The sequence below is a fragment of the Taeniopygia guttata genome, chromosome 30 (genome assembly GCF_048771995.1).
Source record: "Taeniopygia guttata chromosome 30, bTaeGut7.mat, whole genome shotgun sequence".
Lineage (NCBI taxonomy): Eukaryota > Metazoa > Chordata > Aves > Passeriformes > Estrildidae > Taeniopygia > Taeniopygia guttata.
In genome coordinates this window covers 1,937,946-1,965,873 of record NC_133055.1, presented here as the reverse complement: position 1 = coordinate 1,965,873, position 27,928 = coordinate 1,937,946, and the positions used below count along the sequence as shown (strand labels likewise).

Below are 27,928 nucleotides of genomic sequence, written 5' to 3'. Positions count from 1 at the left end.
CCTGAACCGGGACCCCCAGACCCGCCCATTCTCGGGACCCGCCTGTACCCCTTTATCCTGAACCGGGACCCCCAGACCTGTCCATTCCTGGGACCCCCCTGTACCTCCTTATCCTGAACCGGGACCCCCAGACCCGCCCATTCCCGGGACCCCCCTGTACCCCCTTATCCTGAACCGGGACCCCCAGACCCGCCCATTGCCGGGCACGGGGACCCTTGGCAGCCGTCGGTACTGGGAGCCTCCTGTACACCCTGAACCCCCCTTATCTTCTCCACAGGGACCCTCTGGAACCTCCAGCCTTCCATCACGGGACACCTTGAACCTCCCAGTCGCCTCCCATGGGACCCCCTGCAGCCCCCAGTGTGCTCCTCTGGCCAAACCCCAAATCCTGGGGCTGCTTTGGCTGTTCCCAGCCTGGAGAGCACCCTGAGCCCACCCAGAGCACAGTCACACCCTGAGGAGAGGCGGTTCAGGTTTTGTTCTTAGCACACAGCAGGAGCCAGGGTTTCCCTAAAGGCCGGGGGGTCCCCAAAGACCACTCCCCGCTCCCCCATCAACGAAGCTTTGCACGATTGGGACATTTTAACGAACGAAAGCGTCAGCGCTCATTGGTTACAGACGGCAGAACTTTTGATTAATTAATATCCCAGTTTGCTGGTTCTGTCTGCCCCCTCCCATGTGAATTATCCCAGGAGATTTCCCTCCCTGGAAACCGTTGCTGGGATGTGTCCCGAGCAGGTGAGCGAGGACCCGGGGCTGGATCAGCTCTGGCCGCCATCTCGCACTGCCGGAATTTCCTTTTCCCTCGGGAATTTCTCGGTACTCAGAGCTGTCAATCATCGCCTGTCACCTAACAGTGACAGTGACGGTGACAGCGACAGTGACAGTGACAATGACAGTGACAGTGACAATGACACAATGACAGTGACAGTGACAATGACAGCGACAATGACAGTGACACAGTGACAGTGACGATGACAGTGACAATGACAGCGACAGTGACAATGACAGTGACAGTGACAATGACACAGTGACAGTGACACAGTGACAGTGACACAGTGACACAGTGACAGTGACAATGACAGTGACAGTGACACAGTGACAGTGACAATGACACAGTGACAGCGACAGTGACAATGACATGACAGTGACAGTGACACAGTGACAGTGACAGTGACAGCGACAATGACACAGTGACAGTGACAGTGAGGATGACAGCGACAATGACAGCAACAATAACAGTGACAGTGACAGTGGCAGCGACAGTGACAGTGACACAGTGACAGTGACAATGACACAGTGACAGTGACAATGACAGTGACAATGACAGTGACAATTACAATGACACAGTGACAGTGACAGTGACAATGACAATAATGACAGAGTGACAGTGACAGTGACAATGACAATAACAGTGACAGTGACAATGACAATGACACAGTGACAGTGACAGCGACAATGACAATGACAGTGACAATAACAGTGACAGTGGCAACAGGGAGAGACCCAACCTACACCCCTCCCCTTCACCTCAGCCTGGCCCAACGTGGTCCCCCAAACCCCCGGTCCCTGTCACTCCCGGTGCCTCCATCCCCCCAACACTCCCAGCACCCCTTCCCAGTGACCCCCCCAATACCCCACATCCCTCCCAGCTCCCCCAAGATCCCCCCCAGTGCCCCCCCAGTGCCCCCCCAGTGCCCCCCCAGTGCCCCCCCAGTGCTCCCAGTTGCCCTCTGCCCCTCCAGTTCCCCCCTTCCAGCACTCCCAGTATCCCGCATGTCCCTCCCAGTTCCCCCCCAGTGCTCCCAGTATCCCTTTCCAGTCCCCCCAGTACCTGGCCCCCCCCGGGCTGGGGGGCAGTGCTGGGGCCGGTGGGGGGGCCGGGGGGCTGTGGGGGGGAGGGGCAGAGATCAGGGGAGGTCCCACCCCAAATTGAGGAGGTCAGGGAGGGGCTCGGAAGATTTGGGGGGGGTCTCGATTAAATGGGAATTGGGGGAGGGGTGACTTTGGGGGGGTTAAGGGAGGTTTGGGGGTCCTGGGAGATTTCGGGGGGGTAAAGGGGGAGTTTTGGGGGGATTCCCAGCCCTGGGGGGGTCTGGGGGAGGGGCAGGGCCCAGGGATGGGGTTCGCGGGGGGATTTTGGGGGTGGGGGTTGCTCTGGGGAGGGGGTCATTTTTGGGGGATTATTTTGGGGAGGGGCATTCTTTGGGGGGGTGTGGATTATTTTGGGGGAGTTCTTTTGGGATGAGGATTATTTTGAGATGGGGATTAATTTGCGGGGGTATTTGGGGGGATTGGATTCTTTTAGGGAGGGGGATATTTTGGGGAGGGAAATTATTTGGGATGGGGGAATGGTTGGGGGGGTCTTTTGGGGGTTGGGGATGATTTAGGGAGGGGGATTATGTTGAGGGGATTATTTTGGGGAGACAGGGATGATTCTGGGGGGGGGTCCCTCACCTGTCCGGCCGTGCACGAGCCAGAGCCCCCCCGCCAGCGCCGCCCCCACCACGAAGGCACCGAAGGAAACGGCGGCCACGGTCCCGGGGGGCACGGGGGGGACTGGAGGGCAGCGTCAGCCCCCCAAAATCCTGACCCCCCAAACTTGGGGGCCGAGACAGCCCAAATTCCCCCCTAAACCCCTGCAAAGGAATCCCGGCGTCCGGGACCCCCCCAAAAAAGAGAAACCAGACCCTCAAGACCCCCCCAGCCCCCCAAAACCGCCCCAGGGATCCGGGAGCCCCCCCCAGTCCAAAACCCCTCCCTCGGAAGGGACTGAGCAGTTCGGGACCCCCTAATCCCCCCCAACGGGTCCGGGAACCCCCAAAATCCCCCCCTTCCCCAAAAGGGACCCAGGAGTTCGGGACCCGCCCCCAAATGAGCTGGGGGTCTCCTCCCCAGCCCCCCAAACCACCCCCCAGGAAGGACCCAGGGCTCTGGGACCCCCCCAAATTCCCCAATCCCGGGGGTCCCGGTGCCCCCCCCTATTCCCGTCACTCACCCGCAGGGGGGGCCCGGGGCCGCTCCCGGGGGGGGGGCGGGGGGCGCAGAAGAGGCGGGGGCGGCGGGAACGGCAGCGGGGGGAGCCCCGGGGGGGCACCTGGGGGGAGGGGCGGTTATTGGGGGGCATCGGGAGGGGGGAGCCCCTTCTTTCTGCGGGGGGGGCGGGGAATTGGGGGTCCCGGTTGTGGGGGGGTCTCGGTTAGGGGGGGCTCCCTGTTGTAGGGTGTGTCCCGGGGCGGGGAAGGGGGGGGGTGTCTGTCGGGGGTCCCGAGTTACGGGGGGTCCCCGGGGGGTCTCGTTGGGGGTCCCGGCGGGTTTGGGGGGTGGGTCCCCTGCCGGGGGTCTCGGGGGGCGTGGTTCCAGAGGGGGGGGCCGTACCGGGCGCGGGGGTCGCGGGTGTCCCCAGTGTCACCACGATCGGCCGTGTCACGGTGCGCAGGGCGGGGGCGGGGCCCGCGCGGGGGCGGGGCCTGGGGGCGGGGCCTGAGCCGGAGGCTCCGCCCCCTCGGCGGGGACAGGGCTCGGCCCGGCACTGGGGGAGGGGCGGGGTCAACGGGGGGGGGGGGGGGGACCGGGGGGCGACACCTCTAGAACCCCCCGGTGTCCCCGGTACCACCCCCGGTGTCCCCCCTGTCCCGGCGTCCCCAGTGCCACCCCCGGTGTCCCCCCTGTCCCGGTGTCCCCAGTGCCACCCCCGGTGTCCCCCCGGTCCCCGTGCTGTCACGGCCCCGCTCCCGCTGTCCCCTGTTCCTGGTGCGTGTCCCCAACGTGTCCCACTCCCGGTTCAGGGCTGCCCCTGCTCTTGCTGTCCCCATTCCCAGTGTCCCCCATTTCCTCTGTATCCCCATTCCTGTTGTTCCTGTTGTTATCTCATTGTATCCCCATTCCCATTATCCCGTTGTTGCCCCACTGTATTCCCATTCTCATTATCCCCATTCCTGTTATCCCATTCTCCTGTTATCCCATCCCCAGTGTCCTGTTATCCCATTGTTATCCCATTGTTCTACCTCTGTTATCCCATCCCCACTATCCCATCCCGGTTACCCCATCCTCGTTATCCCACTATCCCACCACAGCTATTCCCATTATCCCATTCTCATTATCCCATTATTCCATTGCTATCCTGCTGTTATCCCATCCCCATTATCAAGTTCTCCCATTGATATCCCATTCCTGTTATCCCCTGTCCCACTGCCGTCCTGCTCTTATCCCACCCCCACTATCCCGTCATACCATTGCTATCCCAGTATCCCATCACTATCCTGCCGTGATCCCATTATCCCACTCCTGTTATCCCATTGCTATCCCGTTATCCCATCGCTATCCCGTTATCCCATCACTATCCCGTTATCCTCTTATCCCACTCCGGTTATTCCATCGTTATCCTGTTATCCCATTATCACATTGCCATTATCCCATTATCCCACTCCCATTATCCCATCGCTATCCCGTTATCCCGTTATCCCACTCCGGTTATTCCATCCCTATCCCATTATCCCATCCCCACTATCCCCCTGTCCCACCGCGGTCTTTCTGCCGTGCCACTGTTATCCCATTGCTATCCCGTTATCCCTGTTATCCCATCACTATCCCACCCCCTTATCCCTGTTATCCCATCACTATCCCATTATCCACCCCCGTTATCCCCCTGTCCTGCCACCACCCCGCTGTTATCCCATTGCTATCCCATTACCCCACTCCTATTATCCCACCGCTATCCCAATGCTATCCTGTTATCCCATTATCCCGTAATCCCATTGTTATCTCATCGTTATCCCATTATCCCAGCCCGTTATCCCGTTATCCCGTTCTCCCAGCCCGTTATCCCATCGTTATCCCGTTACCCATCGTTATCCCAGCCCGTTATCCCGTTATCCCATCATTATCCCAGCCCATTATCCCGTTATCCCATTATCCCATCATTATCCCAGCCCGTTATCCCAGCCCGTTATCCCAGCCCGTTATCCCATCGTTATCCCATCGTTATCCCAGCCCGTTATCCCGTTATCCCATCGTTATCCCAGCCCGTTATCCCAGCCCGTTATCCCATTATCCCGTTATCCCGTTTTCCCACGGTTATCCCCCGTCCCGCCGTGCCGCAGCCGGGCCGGTACCGTGGGCAGCCCCGGCGGGGTGCCGGTGCCGGTGCCGGTGCCGGTGCCGGGGCCGCCGCGCTGGCGGCAGAGGCGCAGGCGGCAGTGCAGGAACTGCAGCGGCTCCGGGAACCGCGCCGGGAGCACGAACGAGCTCCGGAGCCGCCGCCGCGGCCGCCCCGCGCCGCAGCCCCCGCGCAGCACCACGAGCGGCCGCGGCACCGGGCGGGGACCCCGGGCGGGACCCGGGGACGAGCGCGGGGACACGAAACAGCGGCGGAGGGAGAAACCGAGCCCGGGGGGAGCGCGGGACAGGGACACCTGCGGGGACACGGACACTGGCAGGGACAGGGGGTCACAGAGGGGACAGTGACACCTGCGGGGACACGGACACGGACAGGGACGGGGGGTCACAGAGGGGACAGGGACAGGGGGGACACAGAGGGGACAGGGACACCAGCGTGGGCAGGGACAGGGGTCACAGAGGGGACAGGACAGGGACAGGGGGGTCACAGAGGGGACAGGGACAGGGGGGTCACAGAGGGGACAGGGACACCTGCAGGGACACGGACACGGACAGGGACACGGGCAGGGACAGGGGAGTCACAGAGGGGACAACGACACCCAGACAGGGACACAGGGACAGGGACAGCAACACCTGGACAGGGACAGGAACACAGGGACAGGGACAATGACACCTGGACAGGGACAGCGACAGCGACAGCAACATCTGGACAGGGATAGGGACACAGGGACAGGGGGTGTCACAGAGGGGACAGGGACAGCGACAGTGACAGCGACACCTGGCAGGGACAGGGACAGGAACACAGGGACAATGACACCTGGAGAGGGACAGCGACAGTGACAGCGACACCTGGCAGGGACAAGGAGAGGGACAAGGGGGGGGAGGTCACAGAGGGGACACGGGGGTGATGGGGATCGGGACCCCCCCGCTCCCCCCTCACCTGCACGGACACGCACCCCCCGTGTCTCCGGTGTTCCCCCTGCCGTGTCCCCCCCAGTGTCCCCTCTGTCCCCTGTCCCTGTCCGTGTCCCTCACCTGCAGGAACACGGTCCCCCCGTGTCCCCCCGTGTCCCTCACCTGTCCCCTGTCCCTGTCCGTGTCCTCACCTGCAGGAACACGCGTCCCCCCGCGGGTACGGCTCTCGGTCCCGGGGCCGGCCCGAACTCGGGGGAGGGGGCGACGTCCAGGCGGAGCCGGGGGGGGCGGGGCGGGCACCGGGGCTGCGGCGGCGGCGTCAGCGCGGGCCCCGCTCCCAGTGCCACCAGTGACCCCCAGTGACCCCCCAGTGCCACCAGTGACCCCCCCAGTGCCACCAGTGACCCCCAGTGACCCCCCAGTGACCTCCCAGTGCCACCAGTGACCCCCAGTGACCCCCCCAGTGCCACTAGTGACCCCCCAGTGACCTCCCAGTGCCACCAGTGACCCCCAGTGACCCCCCAGTGCCACCAGTGACCCCCAGTGACCCCCCAGTGACCTCCCAGTGCCATCAGTGACCCCCGCCCAGTGACCTCCCAGTGCCATCAGTGACCCCCGCCCAGGGACCTCCCAGTGCCACCAGTGACCCCCAGTGACCCCCCAGTGCCACCAGTAATGCCCCAGTGACCCCCCAGTGACCTCCCAGTGCCACCAGTGCCCCCCAGTGACCCCCCCAGTGCCACTAGTAATGCCCCAGTGACCCCCAGTGACCCCCCCCAGTGCCACCAGTGACCCCCAGTGACCTCCCAGTGCCACCAGTGATCCCCAGTGACCCCCCCAGTGCCACCAGTGACCCCCAGTGACCCCCCAGTGCCACCAGTGACCCCCAGTGGCCCCCCAGTGACCTCCCAGTGCCACCAGTGACCCCCAGTGACCCCCACAGTGCCACCAGTGACCCCCCAGTGCCACCAGTAACGCCCCAGTGACCCCCCCAGTGACCTCCCAGTGCCACCAGTGACCTCCCCCAGTGACCTCCCAGTGCCACCAGTGACCCCCCAGTACCATCAGTAATGCCCCAGTGACCCCCAGTGACGCCCCCAGTGACCTCCCAGTGCCACCAGTAACACCCCAGTGATCCCCCCAATGACCTCCCAGTGCCACCAGCAACGCCCGTGACCCCAGTGACCCCCAAGTGTCACCAGTAACCCCAGTGACCTCCCAGTGACCCCCCACAGTGACCTCCCAGTGCCACCAGTAACCCCCAGTAACCTCCCAGCATCCCCAGTGTCCCCTCCCAGTGCTCCCCTGTGACTCTCCCAGTTCCCTCCCAGTCCCCCCAGTGCCGCACTCACCCCGGGCCGGTTCCCGCTGCAGCGCGGCCTCGGGGCTCCCGGGGGGGACACTGGGGGTCCCGGGGTGGGGGCGGGGTCACCCCACGGCCAGCCTGGGGGGGGGCCTGGGGACGGTGACACCTCTGGGTGTCCCCCCGAGGCCACCCGGGTCCCTCCCCCACCCCCGACATCCAGGACCCCCCCTGCCCTGGGTCCCTGCCAGTGTCCCCCCACCCGGGACCCTCCTGTCCCCCCGTCCCCCCTGTCCCCCTCAACCTGCGGGGCCCCCTCCGGGCAGGAGGAGGATGAGGATGAGGATGGGCCTGAGGGGCGTTGGTGGCGCTGCCATCCTGTCCCCGCTGTCCCCAAGGTGTCCCCGCTGTCCCCAAGGTGTCCCCGCGGCTCCCGCCCACGCCGGGGGGATGTCCCAGTGTTACCGTGTCCCCCCCCGCCCCGTTGCCCCGGTGACACCCTTGGGCCACGGGGACGTCACGGGGGTGGCACCCGAGTGCCCCTGCGTGTCCCTGATGTCCCCAGTGCCCCCCCACCCCAGCCCCCGCGGTGCCACCTGGATCCTCCAGCTGTCCCTGCTGTCCCTCCATGTCCCCAACCCCCACCCAGTGGCCTCTGCCACCCTCCTGTGCCCGTGTCCCTCCCTGTGTCACTGGTGTTCCCTGTGTCCCCATCCTGATGTCCCTGATGTCTCCACCCTCCTGTCCCTGTCCCCATCCCGATGTCCCCAAGGTCCCTCTGTGCCACCCCCATCCACGTCCCCCCATCCCAAAGTCACCCCCGTCCATGTCCTACCACTCGTGTTCCCAATGTCCCCAGCGTCCTCTCGTGTCCCCCGCATCCCACCTCTTGTCCCCAACGTCCCACCTCTCGTGTCCCCAATGTCACATCTCTCGTGTCCCCAATGTCCCCACCTTCCACTTTCCCATCCCTGGCCTGTGTCCCCATCCCAGTGTCCCCATGTCCATCTCCCCGTGTCCCCAATGTCCCCATCTCATGTCCCCCCATATTTCCCTGTGTCCCCACTGTCCTATGTCCATCCTGATGTCCCCAATGTCCCCCCGTGTCCCCAGAGTCTGACGCCGACGCAGCCCCTCGGGTTCCACATGCGCATTTATAATAATAATAATAATTAATAATAATTAATAATAATAATTAATGAGGGGGACGGGGGGCGGCGCCGCCCGCGCCCCCAATGCACTAAAACTGCACCTGCTGGCCTTGGGGACAGTGGGGACACGGCAGGGACACAGCCCAGCCCTGATTGTCACCGTGCCACCCGGGGCCACCCTGGGCCGTGTCCCCGCTGTCACAGCCCAGGGCCACATCGTGGTGTCACATCCCCGGGCTGTGTCCCTGGTGTCACATCCTGGTGCCACATCATTGGTGTCACATCCCCAGGCGTGTCCCCAGTGTCACATCCTGGTGTCACATCCCGATGTCACATCCCGTGTCACATCCCGGTGTCACATTGCAGTGTCACATCCTGGTGTCACATCCCTGGTGTCACATTCTATTGTCACATCCCTGGTGTCACATCCTTGGGGTCACATCCCAGTGTCACATCACAGTGTCACATCCCGGTGTCACATCCCAGTGTCATATCCCTGGTGTCACATTGCAGTGGCATACTCTGGTGTCACATCCTGGTGTCACATCCTTGGTGTCACATCCTGGTGTCACATTGCAGTGTCACATCCCAGTGTCACATCCCGGTGTCACATCCCTGGTGTCACATCCCTGGTGTCACATCCCGGTGTCACATCCTATTGTCACATTCCAGTGTCACATCCTTGGTGTCACATCGCAGTGTCATACTCTGGTGTCACATCCCTGGTGTCACATCCCGGTGTCACATCCCTGGTGTCACATCCTTGGTGTCACATCCTGGTGTCACATCCTTGGTGTTACATCCCTGGTGTCACATCCTTGGTGTCACATCCCGGTGTCACATCCCTGGGGTCACATCCTTGGGGTCACATTCCGGTGTCACATCCCGGGTGTCACATCCCCGGGACTGGGCCCTGCGATGTCACATCCGTGACGTGTCCGTGTCCCCAGGCCACCACTCCATGTCCTCCAGCGCCGTGTCCCCATTGTCACAGCCTGGGGACATCTCTGTCCTGTGCCACTTCCTGGTGCCATCCCGGCACCACCTCTGTTGTGTCCCTGCGTCACTTCCCAACGCCATCCCTGTGCCACATCCCGGCGCCATCTCTGTCCCGTGTCACTTCCTGGTGCCATCTCTGTGTCCCATGTCACTTCCTGGTGCCATCTCTGTCCTGTGCCACTTCCCGGTGCCATCTCTGTGTCCCGTGTCACTTCCTGGTGCCATCTCTGTCCCGTGTCACTTCCTGGTGCCATCCCTGTGTCACTTCCCGGTGCCATCTCTGTCCTGTGTCACTTCCTGGTGCCATCTCTGTGTCCTGTGTCACTTCCCGGTGCCATGTCTGTGTCCCGTGTCACTTCCTGGTGCCATCTCTGTCCCGTGTCACTTCCTGGTGCCATCTCTGTGTCCCGTGTCACTTCCTGGTGCCATCTCTGTCCCGTGTCACTTCCCGGTGCCATCTCTGTGTCCCGTGTCACTTCCTGGTGCCATCTCTGTCCTGTGCCACTTCCCGGTGTCATCTCTGTGTCCCGTGTCACTTCCCGGTGCCATCTCTGTGTCCCGTGTCACTTCCTGGTGCCATCTCTGTCCTGTGTCCCTGTGTCACATGCTGGTGCCATCCCCGTGTCACATCCCGGTGCCATCCCCGTGTCACGTCCCGGTGCCATTTCTGTGCCATCCTTCCGTGTCCTCCTGCTGTCCCTCGCTGTCCCATCCCTGTGCTGGTTCTCCACGCGGTCCCCCATGCCACGTTACTGCGCCATCTCCGTGTCCCCAAGTGCCATCTCCGTGTCACGTCCCCATGTCCTGGTGTCACCTCTGTGTCCCCTCAGGGCCAAGTGCCACATCCCCAGGCCCCGGCGTCACACCCGTGTCATCCCCCAGCCACGTCTGTGTCCCTGGGCCACATCCCAGAGCGTCACACCCTCGGTGCCACCTCCCTGTCCTGTCCCCAGCCCTGTCCCCACACGGGACCTTGTGGGAAACTGAGGCACAGCCAGGGGGACACAGAGGGGACAGGGGTGCCCCTGGCCTCAGGAAGGTGGGGACAGCAGGAGGGGACAGCCGCCATGGCAGGAACACACTGGGACACGCTGGGGACACTCCAGGCTGGGCCAGGGCTGTGGTGGCCGTGGTAGCGTCACTGTCACACCGGGTGGCACAGGGGGGTGACAAGAAGGGGGTGGCACAGGTGTCACCTCCCCCGGTGGGTGTCACAGGCCCTGTCCTAGGGCTGTCCCAGCTGTCCCCAGTGTCCCTGTCCCCAGAGGTGGCCCGGCTGTCCCTGTGCCGGGTGCTGTCCCGGGGCTGTCCTGGTTGTCCCTGGAGGTGGCCCGGCTGTCCCCGGTGTTACAGGAGATGTCCCCGCTGTCCCCTGCCGGGTGTGGTGGCACCAGGCAGTGTCCCAGGGCTGTCCCCGCTGTCCCTGTCCCCGGAGGTGTCCCGGCTGTCCCCGGTGTCCCCTGCCGGGCGTGGCAGCGCCGGGTGGGCGCTACCTGGTGAAGAAGGGCAGGTGGTGGCCCAGGCCACCCCCCGGGCGTGGGGACTCTGTCCGGGCCATCACGTCCTTGAACCAGGTGGCCACGTCCACCTCGAGCGTCTCGTAGCGCTTGATGAAGGTGTGCTCCTGTGGGGACAGGGGACAATGGGGACATGGGGGACAGCAAGGGACACTGGGGACATCAGGGGACATGGGGACATCGGGGGACATGGGGGACACTGGGGACATCAGGGGACATAGGAGAGAGCAGGCGACACTGGGGACATCAGGGACATTGGGGACAACAGGGACATTGGGGACACAGAGGACATCGGGGACATGGGGACAGCAGGGACACCAAGGACATTGGGGACAGCAGAGACATGGGGACATGCCACAGGGGGACAAGGGGACCGCAGTGGACGTGGGGACAAAGCCTGGGGACATGGGGACGGAGCATTGAGGGTGAGGGTTTGGGGACAAGGTGGGGACGGGATCACGGGACACAGATGTGGCCTTGGGGACACAGGGACATGGGGACAGACACAGGGACATGGGGACACAGCTGCAGACACGCAGGGGAGGTGACAGGGACTCGGGGCCCCTGGGGGATGTTGGCATGGTGCACAAGCCCCTACAGGTGACATACATGGCCCTTGGGGACACAGGGGACAGGGAGGGGGTGGCCGTGGTTCTGGTGACAGCTGTGATGGGAAGGTGGCCCCAGGGACACGAGTGACAATGACAGATGGCGTGTGTGACAGTGACAGGTGTGACAGTGACAGGTGTGACGGGTGTGATGGGGGACAGGAAAAGAGACACATAATGGGACAGGTGACAGGCATGGCAGCTAGCAGGTGTGGCAGTGACAATGACAGGCGTGACACTGACAGGCGTGACACTGACAGGTGTGACAGGTGACAGTGCTACTCACCAGTAACTTGTTGTACTTTGGTCTCTTCCTGTGGTCCTTGGTGAGGCTGGGGGAGGGGACGGGGGGTGAGCGCCTTTGGGACCCTTGGGCCATGTCCCCATGTCCCCATGTCCCCCCCGTCTCTCCATGTCCCCATGTCCCCCCCGTCCCCCAGCTGTCCCAGATGAAGGCCTGGAGCTCCCCAGAGAAGGAGCAGGAGCACCTTGGGGACCCCTGGGGCTGTGTCCTCCCCATGTCACCCCCATGTCCCTCCATGTCCCCTGTGTGTCCCTGTGTCCCCTGTGTGTCCCTGTGTCCCCTGTGTGTCCCTGTGTCTCCTGTGTGTCCCGACATCCCTGTGTGTCCCCATGTCCCTGTATCCCCTGTGTGGCCCCATGTCCCCCCACGTCCCTGTGTCCCCTGTGTGGCCCCATGTCCCCCCATGTCCCCGAGTCCCCTGGTGTCCCCATGTCCCTGTATGTCCTCATGTACCCTGGTGTCCCCATGTCCCTGTATCCCCTGTGTGGCCCCATGTCCCCCCATGTCCCCACGTCCCTGTGTGTCCCCATGTCCCCTGTGTCCCCATGTCCCTGTGTCCCCTGTGTGTCCCCATGTCCTCCCATGTCCCTGTGTCCCCCACATCCCCCGGCGTCCCTGTGTCACCCCATGTCCCCACGTCCCTGTGTGTCCCCATGTCCCCTGTGTGTCCCCGTGTCCCCCATGTCCCCCGTGTCCCCGTGTCCCCTGTGTGTCCCTGTGTCCCCACCAGTCTCGGACGAAGGCCTGGAAGTCCCCGGAGAAGCCCATGGCCGGGGGCAGCAGGGGCGGGTCCTCCTGCAGCACCTTGGTCAGCACCTCGAAATCCGTCTTGCAGTTCTGGTACGGGAACTGCCCCGTGGCCAGCTCCACCTGCACAGGTGTGACACAGGTGTGACACAGGTGTGACACACAGGTGTGACACACACAGCTGTGACACACACAGCTGTGACAGGGACAGGGACAGCAGTTCTGGTACGGGAACTGCCCCGTGGCCAGCTCCACCTGCACAGGTGTGACAGGTGTGACACACACAGCTGTGACACACACAGGTGTGACAGGGACAGGTGTGACAGGTGGGACACACAGGTGTGACACACAGAGGTGTGAAACACACAGGTGTGACACACAGCTGTGACAGGGACAGGTGACAGGTGTGACACAGAGGTGTGACAGACAGGTGTGACAGGGACAGGTGTGACACACAGGTGTGACACACACAGCTGTGACAGGTGTGACACACAGGTGTGACACACAGGTGTGACACACACAGGTGTGACAGGGACAGGTGTGACACACAGGTGTGACACACACAGCTGTGACAGGTGTGACACACAGCTGTGACACACAGGTGTGGCAGGGACAGGTGGGACAGGTGTTACACACAGGTGTGACAGACAGGTGTGGCAGGGACAGGTGGGACAGGTGTTACACACAGGTGTGACACACACAGCTGTGACAGGGACAGGTGACAGGTGTGACACACACAGGTGTGACACACAGCTGTGACAGGGATAGGTGACAGGTGTCAGTAGGACGTGTGGCGCTGCAGGGCTGACGTGGCACCATGGGGACACCCTGGGGACCCGGTGCTGGTTGAGGCCAGTCTGGGACACTGAGGCGGTCAGGGACACTTTGGGGACAGCTGGGTGGCACTGTGGGGACCCTGGGGCAGACAGGGACACTCTGGGGACAGCTGGGTGGCACTGTGGGGACACTGGGAGGGATCAGGGACACTTTGGGGACACTGGGGCAGGTTGGGGACGCCCTGGGGACAACTAGGTGATGTTTGGGGACGTTGGGAACACTTTGGGGACCCTCAGTGACATCTGGGGACAGCTGGGGTGACATCTGGGGACCCTGGGGACCCTGGGTGATGTTTGGGGACTGGGGACACTGAGGTGATGTTTGGGGACACTGAGGTGACATTTGGGGACACTGAGGTGACATTTGGGGACACTGGGTGGTGTCTGAGGACCCTGGAGTGATGTTTGGGGACTCTGGGGACACTGAGGTGAGGTTTGGGGACACTGAAGTGACATTTGGGGACGTGGGGTACTTGGGTGGCGTTTGGGGACCCTGGGTGACATTGGGGGACCCTGAGTGGCGTTTGGGGACCTCAGGTGGCGTTTGGGGACCCTGGGTGGCGTTTGGGGACCCTGGGTGACACTGGGGGACCCCGGGTGGCGTTTGGGGACCCCGGGTGGCACCTGGGGACCCTGGGTGACATTGGGGAACCCTGGGTGGTGTTTGGGGACCCCGGGTGGCGTTTGGGGACTCCGGGTGATATGTGGGGACCCTGGGTGACATTGGGGACCCCGGGTGGCACTTGGGGACCCCGGGTGGCACTTGGGGACCCTGGGTGACATTGGGGGACCCCGGGTGGCGTTTGGGGACGCGCAGGGGCGCTCACCAGGGAGATGCCGAGGCTCCAGACGTCGGCGCGGATGTCGTAGTCGGGCTTGGTGGGGTCGGGGGGGTCGATGCGCTCGGGCTGGGGGAGGGGCGGGTTTGGGGGCACTGGGGGGGCAGGACCCCAGAACCCTAAACCCGGGAACCCCCAAACCCGGGAACCCCCAAACACTCAAAACCCCAAACTGGGAACCCCCAAACACTCAAAACCCAAACCTGGGAACCCCCAGAACCCAAAACCTGGGAACCCCCAAAGACTCAAAACCCCAAACCCGGGAACCCCCAAACACTCAAAACCCCAAACCCAGGAACCCCCAAACACTCAAAACCTGGGAACCCCCAAAGACTCAAAACCCCAAACCCGGGAACCCCCAGAACCCAAAACCTGGGAACCCCCAAAGACTCCAAACCAGGAACCCCATAACACCAAAATTAACAACTCCCAACCCCCCAAACCTGGGAACCCCCAGCATCCAAAGCCCCAGAGCTGGAGGGACCCCCAGACCCCAAACCCAAGGGATCCCCAAAGCCCCAGAGCAGGGGGGGACCCCCAGACAGCCCCAGCCCCAAATCTGGGGTGCAGCCCCTCCCCCCAGCCCTGGGGACCCCAACATCCCCTGATCTCCCCAAAGTCCTGCTCCGGGGCTGGCGCATGTCCCACATGTCCCTGGTGTCCCCCCAGTGTCCCCAGTGTCCCCAGTGTCCCCTCACCACCATGTAGGCTGCACAGCCCATGCTCTGGGGGCTGTCCCAGTGTCCCCAGTGTCACCAGTGTCCCCTCACCGCCATGTAGGCTGCACAGCCCACGCTCTGGGGGCTGTCCCAGTGTCCCCAGTGTCCCCTCAGTGTCCCCCCAGTGTCCCCAGTGTCCCCAGTGTCCCCTCACCGCCATGTAGGCTGCACAGCCCAAGCTCTGGGGGCTGTCCCAGTGTCCCCCCAGTGTCCCCAGTGTCCCCCCAGTGTCCCCAGTGTCCCCTCACCGCCATGTAGGCTGCACAGCCCATGCTCTGGGGGCTGTCCCAGTGTCCCCAGTGTCTGTCCCAGTGTCCCCAATGTCCCCCCAGTGTCCCCTCACCGCCATGTAGGCTGCACAGCCCATGCTCTGGGGGCTGTCCCAGTGTCCCCAGTGTCTGTCCCAGTGTCCCCAGTGTCCCCTCACCGCCATGTAGGCTGCACAGCCCATGCTCTGGGGGCTGTCCCAGTGTCCCCAGTGTCCCCCCAGTGTCCCCAGTGTCCCCTCACCGCCATGTAGGCTGCACAGCCCATGCTCTGGGGGCTGTCCCAGTGTCCCCAGTGTCCCCCCAGTGTCCCCAGTGTCCCCTCACCGCCATGTAGGCTGCACAGCCCATGCTCTGGGGGCTGTCCCAGTGTCCCCAGTGTCCCCTCAGTGTCCCCCCAGTGTCCCCAGTGTCCCCAGTGTCCCCTCACCGCCATGTAGGCTGCACAGCCCATGCTCTGGGGGCTGTCCCAGTGTCCCCAGTGTCCCCCCAGTGTCCCCAGTGTCCCCTCATCGCCATGTAGGCTGCACAGCCCATGCTCTGGGGGCTGTCCCAGTGTCCCCAGTGTCCCCAGTGTCCCCCCAGTGTCCCCTCACCGCCATGTAGGCTGCACAGCCCATGCTCTGGAGGCTGTCCCAGTGTCCCCAGTGTCTGTCCCAGTGTCCCCCCAGTGTCCCCAGTGTCCCCTCACCGCCATGTAGGCTGCACAGCCGGCGCTCCGGGTCTTGGCCTTGGAGTCCACCAGGCGGCCGCTGATGCCAAAGTCGCAGAGCTTGACCTGGCCCCGCTCGTCCAGCAGGATGTTGGAGGGTTTGACGTCCCTGTGGATCACCCCGTGCTTCTCCTTCAGGTACAGCAGCGCCTTCACGATCTGTGGGGCAGGGATTGTCCCCTGTGTCACATCTGTGCCACCTCTGTGCCACCTCTGTGCCACCACTACCCTGCCCAGGACCAGAGACACCCTGAGTGTCTCCAGTGTCCCCTGTGGGTCCCCCGTGCTTCTCCTTCAGGTACAGCAGCACCTTCATGGTCTGTGCGAGAGGGATTGTCCCCAGTGTCACCTCCGTGCCACCACCACCCTGCTCACTGTCACTGTCACCCACTCGGGAATGGGGCACTGGATCCTGGGGACCCCCTGCCTGTCCCCAGTGTCCCCAGTGCCACTCACTGCCACTGCCATCTTACCCAGAATCCCAGAGCCACCCTGCATGTCCCCGATGCTCCCAGTGTCCCCAAGTGTCCCCAGCTGTCCCCCCATCCCCAATGTCCCCAATGCCCCCATTGCCCCAATGTCCCCAAGGCTCCAGGTGTCCCCAAGGCTCCAGGTGTCCCCAGTGTCTCCAGTGTCCCCAATGTCCCCAAGGCTCCAGGTGTCCCCAGTGTCCCCAGTGTCCCCAAGGCTCCAGGTGTTCCCAGTGTCCCCAATGTCCCCAAGGCTCCAGGTGTCCCCAGTGTCCCCAATGTCCCCAAGGCTCCAGGTGTCCCCAGTGTCTCCAGTGTCCCCAATGTCCCCAAGGCTCCAGGTGTCCCCAGTGTCTCCAGTGTCCCCAATGTCCCCAAGGCTCCAGGTGTCCCCAATGCCCCCCGTGTCCCCAATGTCCCCAAGGCTCCAGGTGTCCCCAGTGTCCCCAGTGTCCCCAATGTCCCCAAGGCTCCAGGTGTCCCCAATGTCCCCAAGGTTCCAGGTGTCCCCAGTGTCCCCAGTGTCTCTAGTTTCCCCAATGTCCCCAGAGCCCCCCCTGTCCCCAATGCCCCCACTGTCCCCAGTGTCCCCAGTCCCCTGGATGTCCCCAATACCCCCGTTGTCCCCAAGGCTCCAGGTGTCCCCAGTGTCCCCTGTGTCTCCAATGCCCCCAGTGTCCCCACTGTCCCCAGTGCCCCCCGCTGCCCTCACTGTCCCCAGTGTCCCCACTGTCCCCAAGCCCCTGGATGTCCCCAATGCCCCCACTGTCCCCAGTGCCCCCCGCTGCCCTCAGTGTCCCCGCTGTCACTCACTGCCACCGTCATCTTGCCCAGGATGCGCTCGGGGATGGGGCCCTGGATTCGCTTCTTCAGCTTCTCGGCGCAGGTGCCCATGAGCTCCATGGCGATGAACACGTCGGTCTGGGGGCGCAACGCGGCTGCGCTGGGGCACGGGGGTGTACTGGGAGGGCACTGGGGGGTACTGGGAGGGCACTGGGGGGTACTGGGAGGGCACTGGGGGGTACTGGGAGGGCACGGGAGTGTACTGGGAGGGCACTGGGGGGTACTGGGAGGGCACGGGAGTGTACTGGGAGGGCACTGGGGGGTACTGGGAGGGCACGGGGGTGTACTGGGAGGGCACGGGAGTGTACTGGGAGGGCACGGGGGTGTACTGGGAGGGCACTGGGGGGTACTGGGAGGGCACGGGAGTATACTGGGAGGGCACTGGGGGGTACTGGGAGGGCACTGGGGTGTACTGGGAGGGCACTGGGGTGTACTGGGAGGGCACTGGGAGCACTGGGATGTGCTGGGAGGGCACTGGGGTGTACTGGGAGGGCACTGGGAGCACTGGGATGTGCTGGGAGGGCACTGAGTGTACTGGAAGCACTGGGATGTACTGGGAGGGTACTGGGAGTACTGGGAGAGCACTGGGTGTACTGGGAGCACTGGGAGGGCACTGGGAGCACTGGGAGGGCACTGGGTGTACTGGGATGTACTGGGAGCACTGGGAAGGCACTGGGAGGGCACTGGCTGCAATGGGAGGGCACTGGGATGTACTGGGATGTACTGGGATGTACTGGGAGCAGCACTAGGGGGGCCCATGGATGGATCCTGACACCCCCAACACTCCAGGTGCCCTCAGGTGCCCCCAGCCCTGCCCAGGTGCCCCCCAGCTGCCCACGTTGGTGATGAAGGTGCCAAAGCACTGCACGATGTAGGGGCACCCACAGCCCCAGGTGCCCCCAGGTGCCCCCCAGGTGCCCCAGCCCCCCCCAGCTGCCCCCAGCTGCCCCCCAGGTGCCCCCCAGGTGCTCACGTTGGTGATGAAGGTGCCGAAGCACTGCACGATGTAGGGGCAGTCGTGGCTCTTGAGCACCACGTCCAGGTCCATCAGGATCCGCTTGTTCTCCTCGCGGTTCCCCGAGCGCCGCATTTGCTGGGGGGGCACAGGGGTCACCGGGGTCATGGGGGGTCACAGGTGTCACAGGTGGGTCACGGGTGTCACGGGTGTCCCCGCGGTGTCCCTGGGACGGGGGACGGGCCCCACCTTGACGGCGATGACGTGGCCGGTCTTGCGGAAGCGCATCTTCCACACCTGCCCGCAGGTGCCGCTGCCGATCTCGCCCAGGTTCTCCAGGTCGTTGATCTCTGCCTGGTACCGCTGGGGGGGAGGGGGAGGTCAGGGACCACCTGGGACAGCCCCGGCCTCACCTGGGTCCCCACGGCCAGGTAACCCCTCCCCATCCTCACCTGTGCCCCCACGGCCAGGTAACCCCTCCCCATCCTCACCTTTGTCCCCACGGCCAGGTAACCCCTCCCCATCCTCACCTGTGCCCCCACGGCCAGGTAACCCCTCCCCATCCTCACCTTTGTCCCCACGGCCAGGTAACCCCTCCCCATCCTCACCTTTGTCCCCACGGCCAGGTAACCCCTCCCCATCCTCACCTGTGCCCCCACGGCCAGGTAACCCCTCCCCATCCTCACCTTTGTCCCCACGGCCAGGTAACCCCTCCCCATCCTCACCTTTGTCCCCACGGCCAGGTAACCCCTCCCCATCCTCACCTGTGTCCCCCCAGGTACCCCAGACTCACCTGTCCCCCCACTGTCAGGTACCCCAGACTCACCTGTCCCCCCCCAGGTACCCCAGACTCACCTGTCCCCCCCCAGGTACCCCAGACTCACCTGTCCCCCCACAGGTACCCCAGACTCACCTGTCCCCCCACAGGTACCCCAGACTCACCTGTCCCCCCCCACAGGTACCCCAGACTCACCTGTCCCCCCACAGTCAGGTACCCCAGACTCACCTGTGCCCCCCCAGGTACCCCAGACTCACCTGTCCCCCCACTGTCAGGTATCCCGTCTGTTTCATGATCTCCTGCAGCTTCTGATCAATCTCGATGCTGAGGGGAATAATGGGTGAGCTCAGCCAATCAGCTCAGGGCACGGGGAGAGCCCAGCCAATCAGCTCAGCGCAACAGGAGAGCCCAGCCAATCAGCGCTTAGCATGAGGAGCTCCTGACCAATCAGCACACAGGGAATCAGCTCTGGCCAATCACAGGACAGGAAATCCCACCTGCCTGGCCAATCAGCACCACGGAGCTCCTGGTCAGCTGACCAATCAGCACCCAGGGGTCTCTCGCACTCCTGGCCAATGAGCACACACAGCTCTCCTGCCCAGCCAGCCAATCACCAATGGGGATCCTCTGAACCATCAACCAATCAGCAGCTGCAACCTCTGCTCCAGCCAATCAGAGCTCAAGATGACCCCAAAACTCTGGCCACTGAGAACGCACCACTCGCCAGAGCTCTGGCCAATCAGGGCCTGCGAGCCCTCAGAGCAGCAGCCAATCAGCAGCCACAGGCTCCTGAACATCTGACCAACCGCTGCGTAAAGCCTCCTGTCCAGCCAATCAGAACACACGGTCCCCTTGGCTCTTTGGCCAATCAGCACAAGAGCTCTCCAGAACTCTGGCCAATCAGAGAACAGGATCTCCACAAACATCTAGCCAATCAGGATGCATGACCCACCCTCCTCTGCCCAATGTGAGCCTGGGATCCCTCCAGACCTCTGGCCAATCAGGGCACAGGATTACCCTGGACTTCCATCCAATCAAGCTTTGAGTCTCATGGACCTCTGGCCAATCAGAGCACAGGATCTTCCCAAACCTCTGGCCAATCAGAGCACAGGATCCCCCAGTCCCTCTGGCTAATCTACCCAAGCTCTCTCCAATCAACCAATCAGCACCCTAGGCTCTCCCCAGTTGGCCAATCAGCACCCAGGTCCTCCCCCATCAGCCAATCAGCTCCCAGGCTCTCCCCCAATCAGCCAATCAGCACGCAGGCCCACTCCCATCAGCCAATCAGGGCCCGGGGGTGTGTCCTCACCTCTCCAGGCTGCGCGGCACCAGGTAGGGGGGCGGGGGCAGCCCCAGCATCTGCCGGGGCCGGGGGGGCGGCGCGGGCTGGGGGCTCTCGGGGGTCCCCCCCCGGCCCCCCTCACTCACCAGGGGCAGCTGCAGGGCTGGGGGGGAGAGCAGAGTCAGGGACCCCAAAAACGGGGGGAAAACCCCAAAAATGGGGAAAGAGAGAACCCCAAAACCAGGGAGACAACCCCAAAAATGGAGAACACAAAAAAAGGGAGAGAAACCTAAAAATGGGGAGAGAAACTCAAAAATGGGAGAGAACCCCACAAATGGGGACAGAACCCCAAAAAAGAGACATCCCCCAAAAAGAACCCAAAAAAAGGAGAGAGAAACCTAAAAATGGGGAGGGAACCCCAAAATTGGGGAGAGCCCCAAAATCGGGGAGAGACAGACCCCCAAAAACAGGGAGACAACCCCAAAAACCGAGAACCATAAAAAAGGGAGAAAGAAACCTAAAGATGGTTTCTTTTGGAGAGAACCCCAAAAATGGGAGAGAACCCCACAAATGGGGAGAGACAGAACCCCAAAAAAGAGACAACCCCAAAAAAGGAGAACCCAAAAAAAGGAGAGAGAAACCTAAAAATGGGGAGAGAACCTCAAAAATGGGGAGAAAATCCCAATAATGGTGGACCCAAAAAAAGGGGGAGATAAAACTTAAAATGTGGAAAGAATCCCCAAAATGGAAAACCCCAAAAAACAATGGGGAAAAAAGGGAAAACCCCAAAAAAATAATGCCAAAAATTGGGAGAAAACCCCAAAAATGGGGAGCGAACCCCAGAACGGAGAATTCAAACAAACGGGAAAAAATACCAAAACTTGTGAGAGAACACCATAAATGGAGAACCCAAAAAAGGAGAGAGAAGCCCAAATATGGACAAAAACGTTAAAAATGGTGAGAGAATCCCAAAAATGGAAAACTCAAAAAAAGGGGAGAGAAACCTAAAAATGAGGAGAAAACACCAAAAATGGGGAGACTCAGAACCCCAAAATTCGGGTAGCAAACTCCAAAAATGACAGAGAATCCCAAAAATGCAGGAGAGACCCCCCAAAATAGGGGCAGAACCTAAAATTTGGGAGAGAACCCCAAAACTGGGGAGACAACTATAAAAACAGGGAGGGAAGGATCAGAGACCCCAAAAATGGGAAGAGAACCCCAAAAATGAGGGGAGATCCTCAAAAATTGGAGTGAGACACCGTAGGGACCCCAATATCCATGTGGGGGGAGAGAGAAACCGGACAAGAACCCCAAAATTGGAGTGGGGGGACAAAAAAAACCATCAGGAACCCCAAAACTGGGGTGAGGGGAGAGAGAAACTGGTCAGGAACCCCGAAACTGAGGCTGGTCAGGAACATAAAAATGGGGAACAGACGTGTCAGGAACCCCAAAAACAGTGGGGTGGGGGGCCTGTCAGAACCCCAAAACTGGGAAAAAAACATCAGGACCTCAAAAATAGGGGAAGAAAAACACCAAGACCCCAAAATTGGGGGGGGGAAAGTCAGAACCCCATAAGTTGGGGGGGCACAGAGAGCCCCCACAACCTCCCCCTTCCCGCAGGGACTCCAGCCCCATTTTCCCCCTTTTTCGCCTCTTTTTGCTGTTTCCTGCCCCTTTTCCCCAATTCCTGCCCCATTTTTCTCCTCCCTGCCCTATTTTCCTGCAATTCCCCTCAATTTTCCTCATTTCTCCACCCCCTCCATTTTCCCCCATTCCTGCCCCACTTGTCCTCATTTTCCCCCTTAATTTTTTCCCATTTCCTATTTCCCCAATTTCCTCCATTCCTGCCCCATTTTTCCCCTTCCCATCCCATTTCCCCTCCCCCAATTTCCCCATTCCCAGCCCCTCCTCCCACCGAATTTTTCCCAATTCCTCCCATTTTCCCCTCAATTTCCTCCCCATTCTCCCCATTCTCAGTTTTCCCCATTTAACCTGATTTTTACCCATTCTCATTTTACCCCATTTTTCCCCTTTTCCATTGAATTTCCCCCTTTTTTTCTTCCATTTCTGTCAACTTTTTCACCCATTTTTTCTCAATTTTCCCAATTTTTCTGAAATTTCCCCCAATTTATCCCATTCCCCTGATCTTCCAAATTTTCCCCATTTCTCCCCCGTTTTTCCCAATTCCTCCCAATTTCCCATTTCCCCCTTTTTCACAATTTTCTCATATTTCCCCCAGTTTTTCTCAATTCCTCCCGATTTCCACCCCCCCACTTTTTTCCACAATTTTCCCAATTTCCTCCCAATTTTCACACATTTCCCTCCATTTTTCCCAATTCCTCCCGATTTCCCCAATTTTTCTCCATTTCCCCCGATTTCCACCCATTTTTCCCCAATTTTCCCCATTCCCCCTTTTATTCACAATTTCCTCATATTTCCCCCATTTTTCCCAATTTCCCGTTTTTTCCCCATTTCTCTCAGTTTTTCCCCATTTCCCCCATTCTTCCCCTCAATTCTTTCATACTTCCTCATTTTTCCCCATTTCCCACCCATTTTCCCCCAATTTTCCAATTTCCCCCTTTTCCCCCCAACTTTCTCATTTTCCCCATTCCCCCTTCATTTTCCCCCATTTCCCCCCAATTTTCCAATTTCCCTCCATTTCCCTCACTTCCCCCACTTTTTTCCCCCAATTTTCTCATATTTCCCCATTTTCCCCATTTCCCCTCCATCTTCCAATTCCGTTTTTCCCCAACATCCCCATTTCCCCTCCACTTTCCCCATTTCCCCCCATTTTTCCCCCATTTCCCGCCCATTCTTCCCCATTCCTCCTGATTTTTCCCCATTTTCCCCAATTTTCTCATTTTCCCCATTTCCCATTTTTTCCCCACCCCCCCGTTTTTTCCCCATTTCCCCTCCATTTTTCCCCAATTTTCCAATTTCCCCTCAATTTCTTCCCCAATTTCCCCCCATTTTTCCCCATTTCCCCTCCATTTTTTCCCCAATTTTCCAATTTCCCCTCAATTTCTTCCCCAATTTCCCCCCATTTTTCCCCAATTTCCCCCCAATTTTCCAACCTCCCCCCATTTTTCCCCATTTCCCCTGTTTTTCGTTCCCATCCCGAGCGGCCGCATGCTCCACGGGGCCGGGGGGGCACTCCATGCCACAGCCAGGGGGAGGGGACGGGGGGAGGGGACGGGGGGAGGGGACAGGGGGGACATTCCGGGGGTGGGGGGGCATTCCGGGGTGGGGGAGGGGCAGAGGCTCGGGGGGGGAGGGGTTAAAGTGGGGGAGGGGGTCCCCAAATTGGGGGGGGAGGGGTAAAGTTGCCATGAAGGGGAAAATGAGGCACGGCGGGGGAGGGGTTAAGTGAGGAGGGGTGAAGCTGCCGCGAGGGGGAAACTGAGGCACGGGGGGGAGGGGTTAAATGAGGGGCCCCCAATTTTGGGGGGGGGGGGTGTGAAGCTGACATGAAGGGGAAACTGAGGCACGGGGGGGAGGGGTTAAATGAGGAGGGGTCGGGCTGCGCCAAAGGGGAAACTGAGGCACGGGGGCGGGGCTAAAGGGGGCGGGGCTAAAGGGGGCGGGGCTAAGGAAGGGGGCGGTGCTAAAAGGAAGGGGCGGTGCTAAAAGGAAGGGGCGGGGCTAAAGGAAGGGGGCGGGGCTAAGGGAAGAGGCGGGGCTAAGGGAAGGGGCAGGGCTAAAGGACGGTGTGGCGCCAAAGGGGCGGGGCTAAAGGAAGGGGGCGGGGCCAACGGAAGGGGGCGGTACCTGCTCGTTGGGACGGAGCGGGGGCGGGGCTAAGGGAAGGGGGCGGGGCTAAGGGAATGGGGCGGGGCTAAGGGAATGGGGCTGGGCTAAAGGAAGGGGGCGGGGCTAAAGGAAGGGGGCGGGGCTAAGGGAGAGGGGCTAAGGGAAGGGGCGGGGCCAGAGGAATGGGACGGTGCTAAAGGCAGGGGGCGGGGCTAAGGGAAGGGGGCGGGGCTAAGGGAAGGGGGCGGGGCTAACAAAAGGGGCGGGGCTAAGGGAAGGGGCAGGGCCAAAGGAAGGGGCGGTGCTAAGGGAAGGGGCGGGGCTAAAGGTAGGGGCGGGGCTAATGGAAGGGGGCGGTGCCAAGGGAAGGGGCGGGGCTAAGGAAGGGGGCGGTAGCTGCTCGCTGGGACGGAGTGGGGGCGGGGCTAAGGGAAGTGGGCGGGGCTAAAGGAAGGGGGCGGGGTTAAATGCGGCGGGGCCAAAGGAAAGGGGCGGGGCTAAGGGAAGGGGCGGGGCAAAATGAAGGGGCGGGGATAAAGGAAGGGGCGGGGCCAAAGGAAGGGGGCGGGGCCAAAGGAAGGGGGCGGTACCTGCTCGCTGGGACAGAGCGGGGGCGGGGCTAAGGGAAGGGGGCGGGGCTAAGGGAAGGGGGCGGGGCTGCAGTAAGGAGGCGGGGCTAAGGGAAGGGGCGGGGCCAAAGGAAGGGGGCGGGGTTAAAGGAAGGGGCGGGGTTAAGGAAGGGGGCGGTACCTGCTCGCTGGGACGGAGCGGGGGCGGGGCTAAGGGTGATGACGATGACTGGAGATGGGGGAGGGGCACGGGGGGGGCCCAGGGAGAAAATAATAAATAAAAAATAAAAACAGAAAGAAAAGAGAAAAATTAAAAAAGGAAGGACCGGGGGGGGGTTGAGTTAATTAAAGTGGGGGACAAAATTTAATTTGAATCGGGGGAAATAAACTTAATTTGGAGGCAGAAATTAATTTAAATTGAGGGAATTAGTTGAATTGAGAGGCAGAAATTAATTTAAACTGGAGAAATTAATTAAATTGGTGGACAGACACTAACTTAAATTGAGGGGCAGAAATTACTTTAAATTAGGAGAATTAATTACATTGAGAGGCAAAAACTAATTTAAATAGGGGGGAAATAAACTGGGGGCAGAACTTAAATGGGAGGGCATTAATTAAACTGGGGGAATTAAATTAGATGAAATTAATTTAAATTGGAGGATAAAAATGGAATTAAATTGGGAGAAAATTAATTAAATTGGGGGCGAAAATGAATTTAAATTGGGAGAAAATTAATTAAATTGGTGGGCAAAAATTAATTAAATTTAAGAGAAATTAATTTAAATTCAGATGAACCAAAATGGATTTAAATTAAGGGGGAATGAATTAAGTTGGGGAGATGAGCTTTAATTAGGGTGGGACAGAAATGAATTTAAATTGGGAGGAAAATAAAATTGAGCTGAAGTAACACCAATGAAATGTGGGAGACAAAAATGAGTTTAAATTGGGGGGACAGAAATTTAACCAAAAATTCAAATAAATTTAAATGAAGTTAAATTGGGGGAGGGGACAGAGATGAAATTGGGGGGGACAGGAGTGAAATTCAGAGAAAAAAAGAAAATTTGGGGGCACAAAAATTGATTTAAATTGGGGGAGAAATCACATTAAATTGGGGGGGACAGGAATGAATTTGGGGGGAAAAATTAAAACTTTGTGGGGATAAAAGTAAAATTTGTGGGAATAAAATTTAAATTTGAGGGGATGAATTTAAATTTGGGGGGATAAAAATGAGTTTAAATTTGAAAGGGGGGAAGGGGAAAGGGGGAAGGGGCTGCTCCCCCCGGCTTGGAAAATCCCCCAAAAAAACCCAAAATTCCCAAAAAAAATCCCCAAAATCTTTTGGGATTGTCCCTGGTGGGGGGGGGGGGGGATCCTCGAGGTGATAAATGAGGGAGACCCAAACAAAAATCCAATTTCCAACCCCCCCAGAGCCCCCCAAATCCCACTGGGAACCCCCAAATCCCTCCAAAATCCCTCCCCAACCCCCCAGAACCCCCAAAACCCCTCTAAACCAGGCAGGACTGTCCCAAACTGTCCTAAACTGCCCCAAAATGTCCCTAAGAGCAAAAAAATGTCCCTAAACTGCCCCAAATTGTCCCTAAATCCCCTGAAACCCCTTAAATTATCCTTAAAACCCTAAAACAGCCTCAGATTCCCCCACAGAGCTCCCCCAAGCCAACCCCAAAATGTCCCTAAACTGCCCCAAATACCCCAAACCAACCCCAAAATGTCCCTAAATCGCCCCCAGACCCCTCAAACTGCCCCCAAAAGCTCCCAAACCCCTCAAACGGCCCCAAAATTCTCCCAAACCCCTCAAACTGCCCCAAACCCTCCTGAACATCCTCGAACCCCGCCCCACAAAAACCCCAAACAAACCTGAATGGCCCAAAATGGCCCTAAAATGCCCCAAACACCCCAAAATGGCCCCGAACATCCCAAAATGTCCCTGAACTGCCCCAACCACCCTAAAACTGCCCCAAATCCCGCAAAACTGCCCCAAACAACCCAATATGTCCCCAAAACTGCCCCAAATACGCCAAAATGTCCCTAAACTGCCCCAAACACCCCAAACCTGCCCCGAACACCCCAAAATGTCCCTAAGGGGCCCCGAACACTCAAAAACTCTCCCAAATACCCCAAAATGTCCCTGAAGGGCCCCAACCACCCCAAAACTGCCCCAAACACCCCAAAACTGCCCCAAACACCCCAAAATGTCCCCAAAACTGCCCCAAATACGCCAAAATGTCCCTAAACTGCCCCAAACACCCCAAACCTGCCCCGAACACCCCAAAAGCGCCCCGAACAACCCAAACAGTCTCTAAACTGCCCCGAACACCCCAAAATGTCCCTAAAGGGCCCCGAACACTCAAAAACTGCCCCAAATAATCCAAAATGTCCCTGAAAGGCCCCGAACACCCCAAAATGTCCCTGAAAGGCCCCAACCACCCTAAAACTGCCCCCAACACCCCAAAATGTCCCCAAATACGCCAAAATGTCCCTAAACTGCCCCAAACACCCCAAACCTGCCCCGAACAACCCAAACAGTCTCTAAACTGCCCCGAACACCCCAAAATGTCCCTGAAGGGCCCCGAACACCCCAAAATGTCCCTGAATGGCCCTAACCATCCCAAAACTGCCCCGAACACCCCAAAACTGCCCCGAGCACCCCAAACCCGCCCCAACCACCCCAAATTGTTCCTCTCGGCCCCGCTCTCCCCTCCGGCCCCGCTCTCCCCTCCGGCCCCGCTCTCCCCTCCCGGCCCCGCTCTCCCCTCACGGCCCCGCTCTCCCCTCCGGCCCCGCTCTCCCCTCACGGCCCCGCTCTCCCCTCACGGCCCCGCTCCCCTCCCGGCCCCGCTCTCCCCTCTCGGCCCCGCTCTCCCCTCCCGGCCCTTCTCTCCCCTCCCGGCCCCGCTCTCCCCTCACGGCCCCGGTCCCCTCCCCCCACCCAGCGCGGCCTCCCCGCGTCCGCCCCGCCCCGCCCCCCGGGTCGTTCCCCCCGGCCCCGCTCACTGGGGCGGGCGCGGGCGGGGCCGATGTCGAGGTTGAGGTCGATTCTCCGCCGCGCCTCGCGGTTCTCCTGCTTCAGCTTCGCCTCCAGCCGCGACAGCTTCTGCTCCAGCGAGGACGCCGCCATCTTCCCCCCCGCGTGGCGCATGCGCGGGGCCCGCGCGGGGCGGGGATTGGAGCCCCCGCCGGCCGCCGTACGGTGGGAGGGAGCGGAGGGCGCCGCCATCTTCGCCCCGGT

General features: G+C 60.7%; 2 protein-coding genes across 3 annotated transcripts; both read right to left on the bottom strand.

Moving 5' to 3' along the window:
- Positions 1-458: 458 nt before the first annotated feature.
- TGFBR3L (transforming growth factor beta receptor 3 like) lies at positions 459-7,713 on the bottom strand. The gene is made up of 9 exons (XM_072919891.1): positions 7,641-7,713; positions 7,386-7,489; positions 6,225-6,338; positions 5,115-5,414; positions 3,379-3,532; positions 2,999-3,097; positions 2,458-2,559; positions 1,835-1,888; positions 459-829 (listed from the first exon to the last, which is right to left on the bottom strand). The coding sequence occupies exons 1-9, from the start codon at positions 7,711-7,713 to the stop codon at positions 762-764; spliced, it is 1,068 nt and encodes a 355-aa protein (XP_072775992.1). The 3' UTR covers positions 459-761.
- Positions 7,714-8,471: 758 nt separating this feature from the next.
- Positions 8,472-27,868, bottom strand: MAP2K7 (mitogen-activated protein kinase kinase 7). Of its 2 annotated transcripts, XM_041711694.2 has the most exons (12): positions 27,694-27,868; positions 24,863-24,910; positions 20,390-20,525; positions 19,338-19,404; positions 18,552-18,665; positions 18,321-18,440; positions 17,318-17,425; positions 16,014-16,193; positions 14,326-14,406; positions 12,643-12,785; positions 11,898-11,943; positions 8,472-11,110 (listed from the first exon to the last, which is right to left on the bottom strand). In XM_041711694.2, the coding sequence occupies exons 1-12, from the start codon at positions 27,836-27,838 to the stop codon at positions 10,976-10,978; spliced, it is 1,323 nt and encodes a 440-aa protein (XP_041567628.1). In that variant the 5' UTR covers positions 27,839-27,868; the 3' UTR covers positions 8,472-10,975. The 2 variants fall into 2 exon arrangements, with proteins under 2 accessions (XP_041567628.1, XP_041567630.1); XM_041711696.2 differs by lacking the exon at positions 24,863-24,910 and having other exon boundaries at positions 27,694-27,867.
- Positions 27,869-27,928: the final 60 nt, after the last annotated feature.

Bases quoted from the DNA above. Each gene is read 5' to 3' on its own strand.
- TGFBR3L (XM_072919891.1), bottom strand. From the start codon at position 7,713: ATGGCAGCGCCACCAACGCCCCTCAGGCCCATCCTCATCCTCATCCTC. The intron at 2,560-2,998 runs GTGAGTGACGGG...GCTGCCCTCCAG, and splicing joins GCCCCGGGCCCCCCCTGCGG to TCCCCCCCGTGCCCCCCGGG. The intron at 1,889-2,457 runs GTGAGGGACCCC...TCCCCCCCACAG, and splicing joins GCTCGTGCACGGCCGGACAG to CCCCCCGGCCCCCCCACCGG.
- MAP2K7 (XM_041711694.2), bottom strand. From the start codon at position 27,838: ATGCGCCACGCGGGGGGGAAGATGGCGGCGTCCTCGCTGGAGCAGAAG. The intron at 20,526-24,862 runs GTACCGCCCCCT...TCTCCCCCCCAG, and splicing joins CGCTCCGTCCCAGCGAGCAG to CCCTGCAGCTGCCCCTGGTG. The intron at 14,407-16,013 runs GTGAGGGGACAC...CCCCTCCCCCAG, and splicing joins GCTGTGCAGCCTACATGGCG to CCCGAGCGCATCGACCCCCC.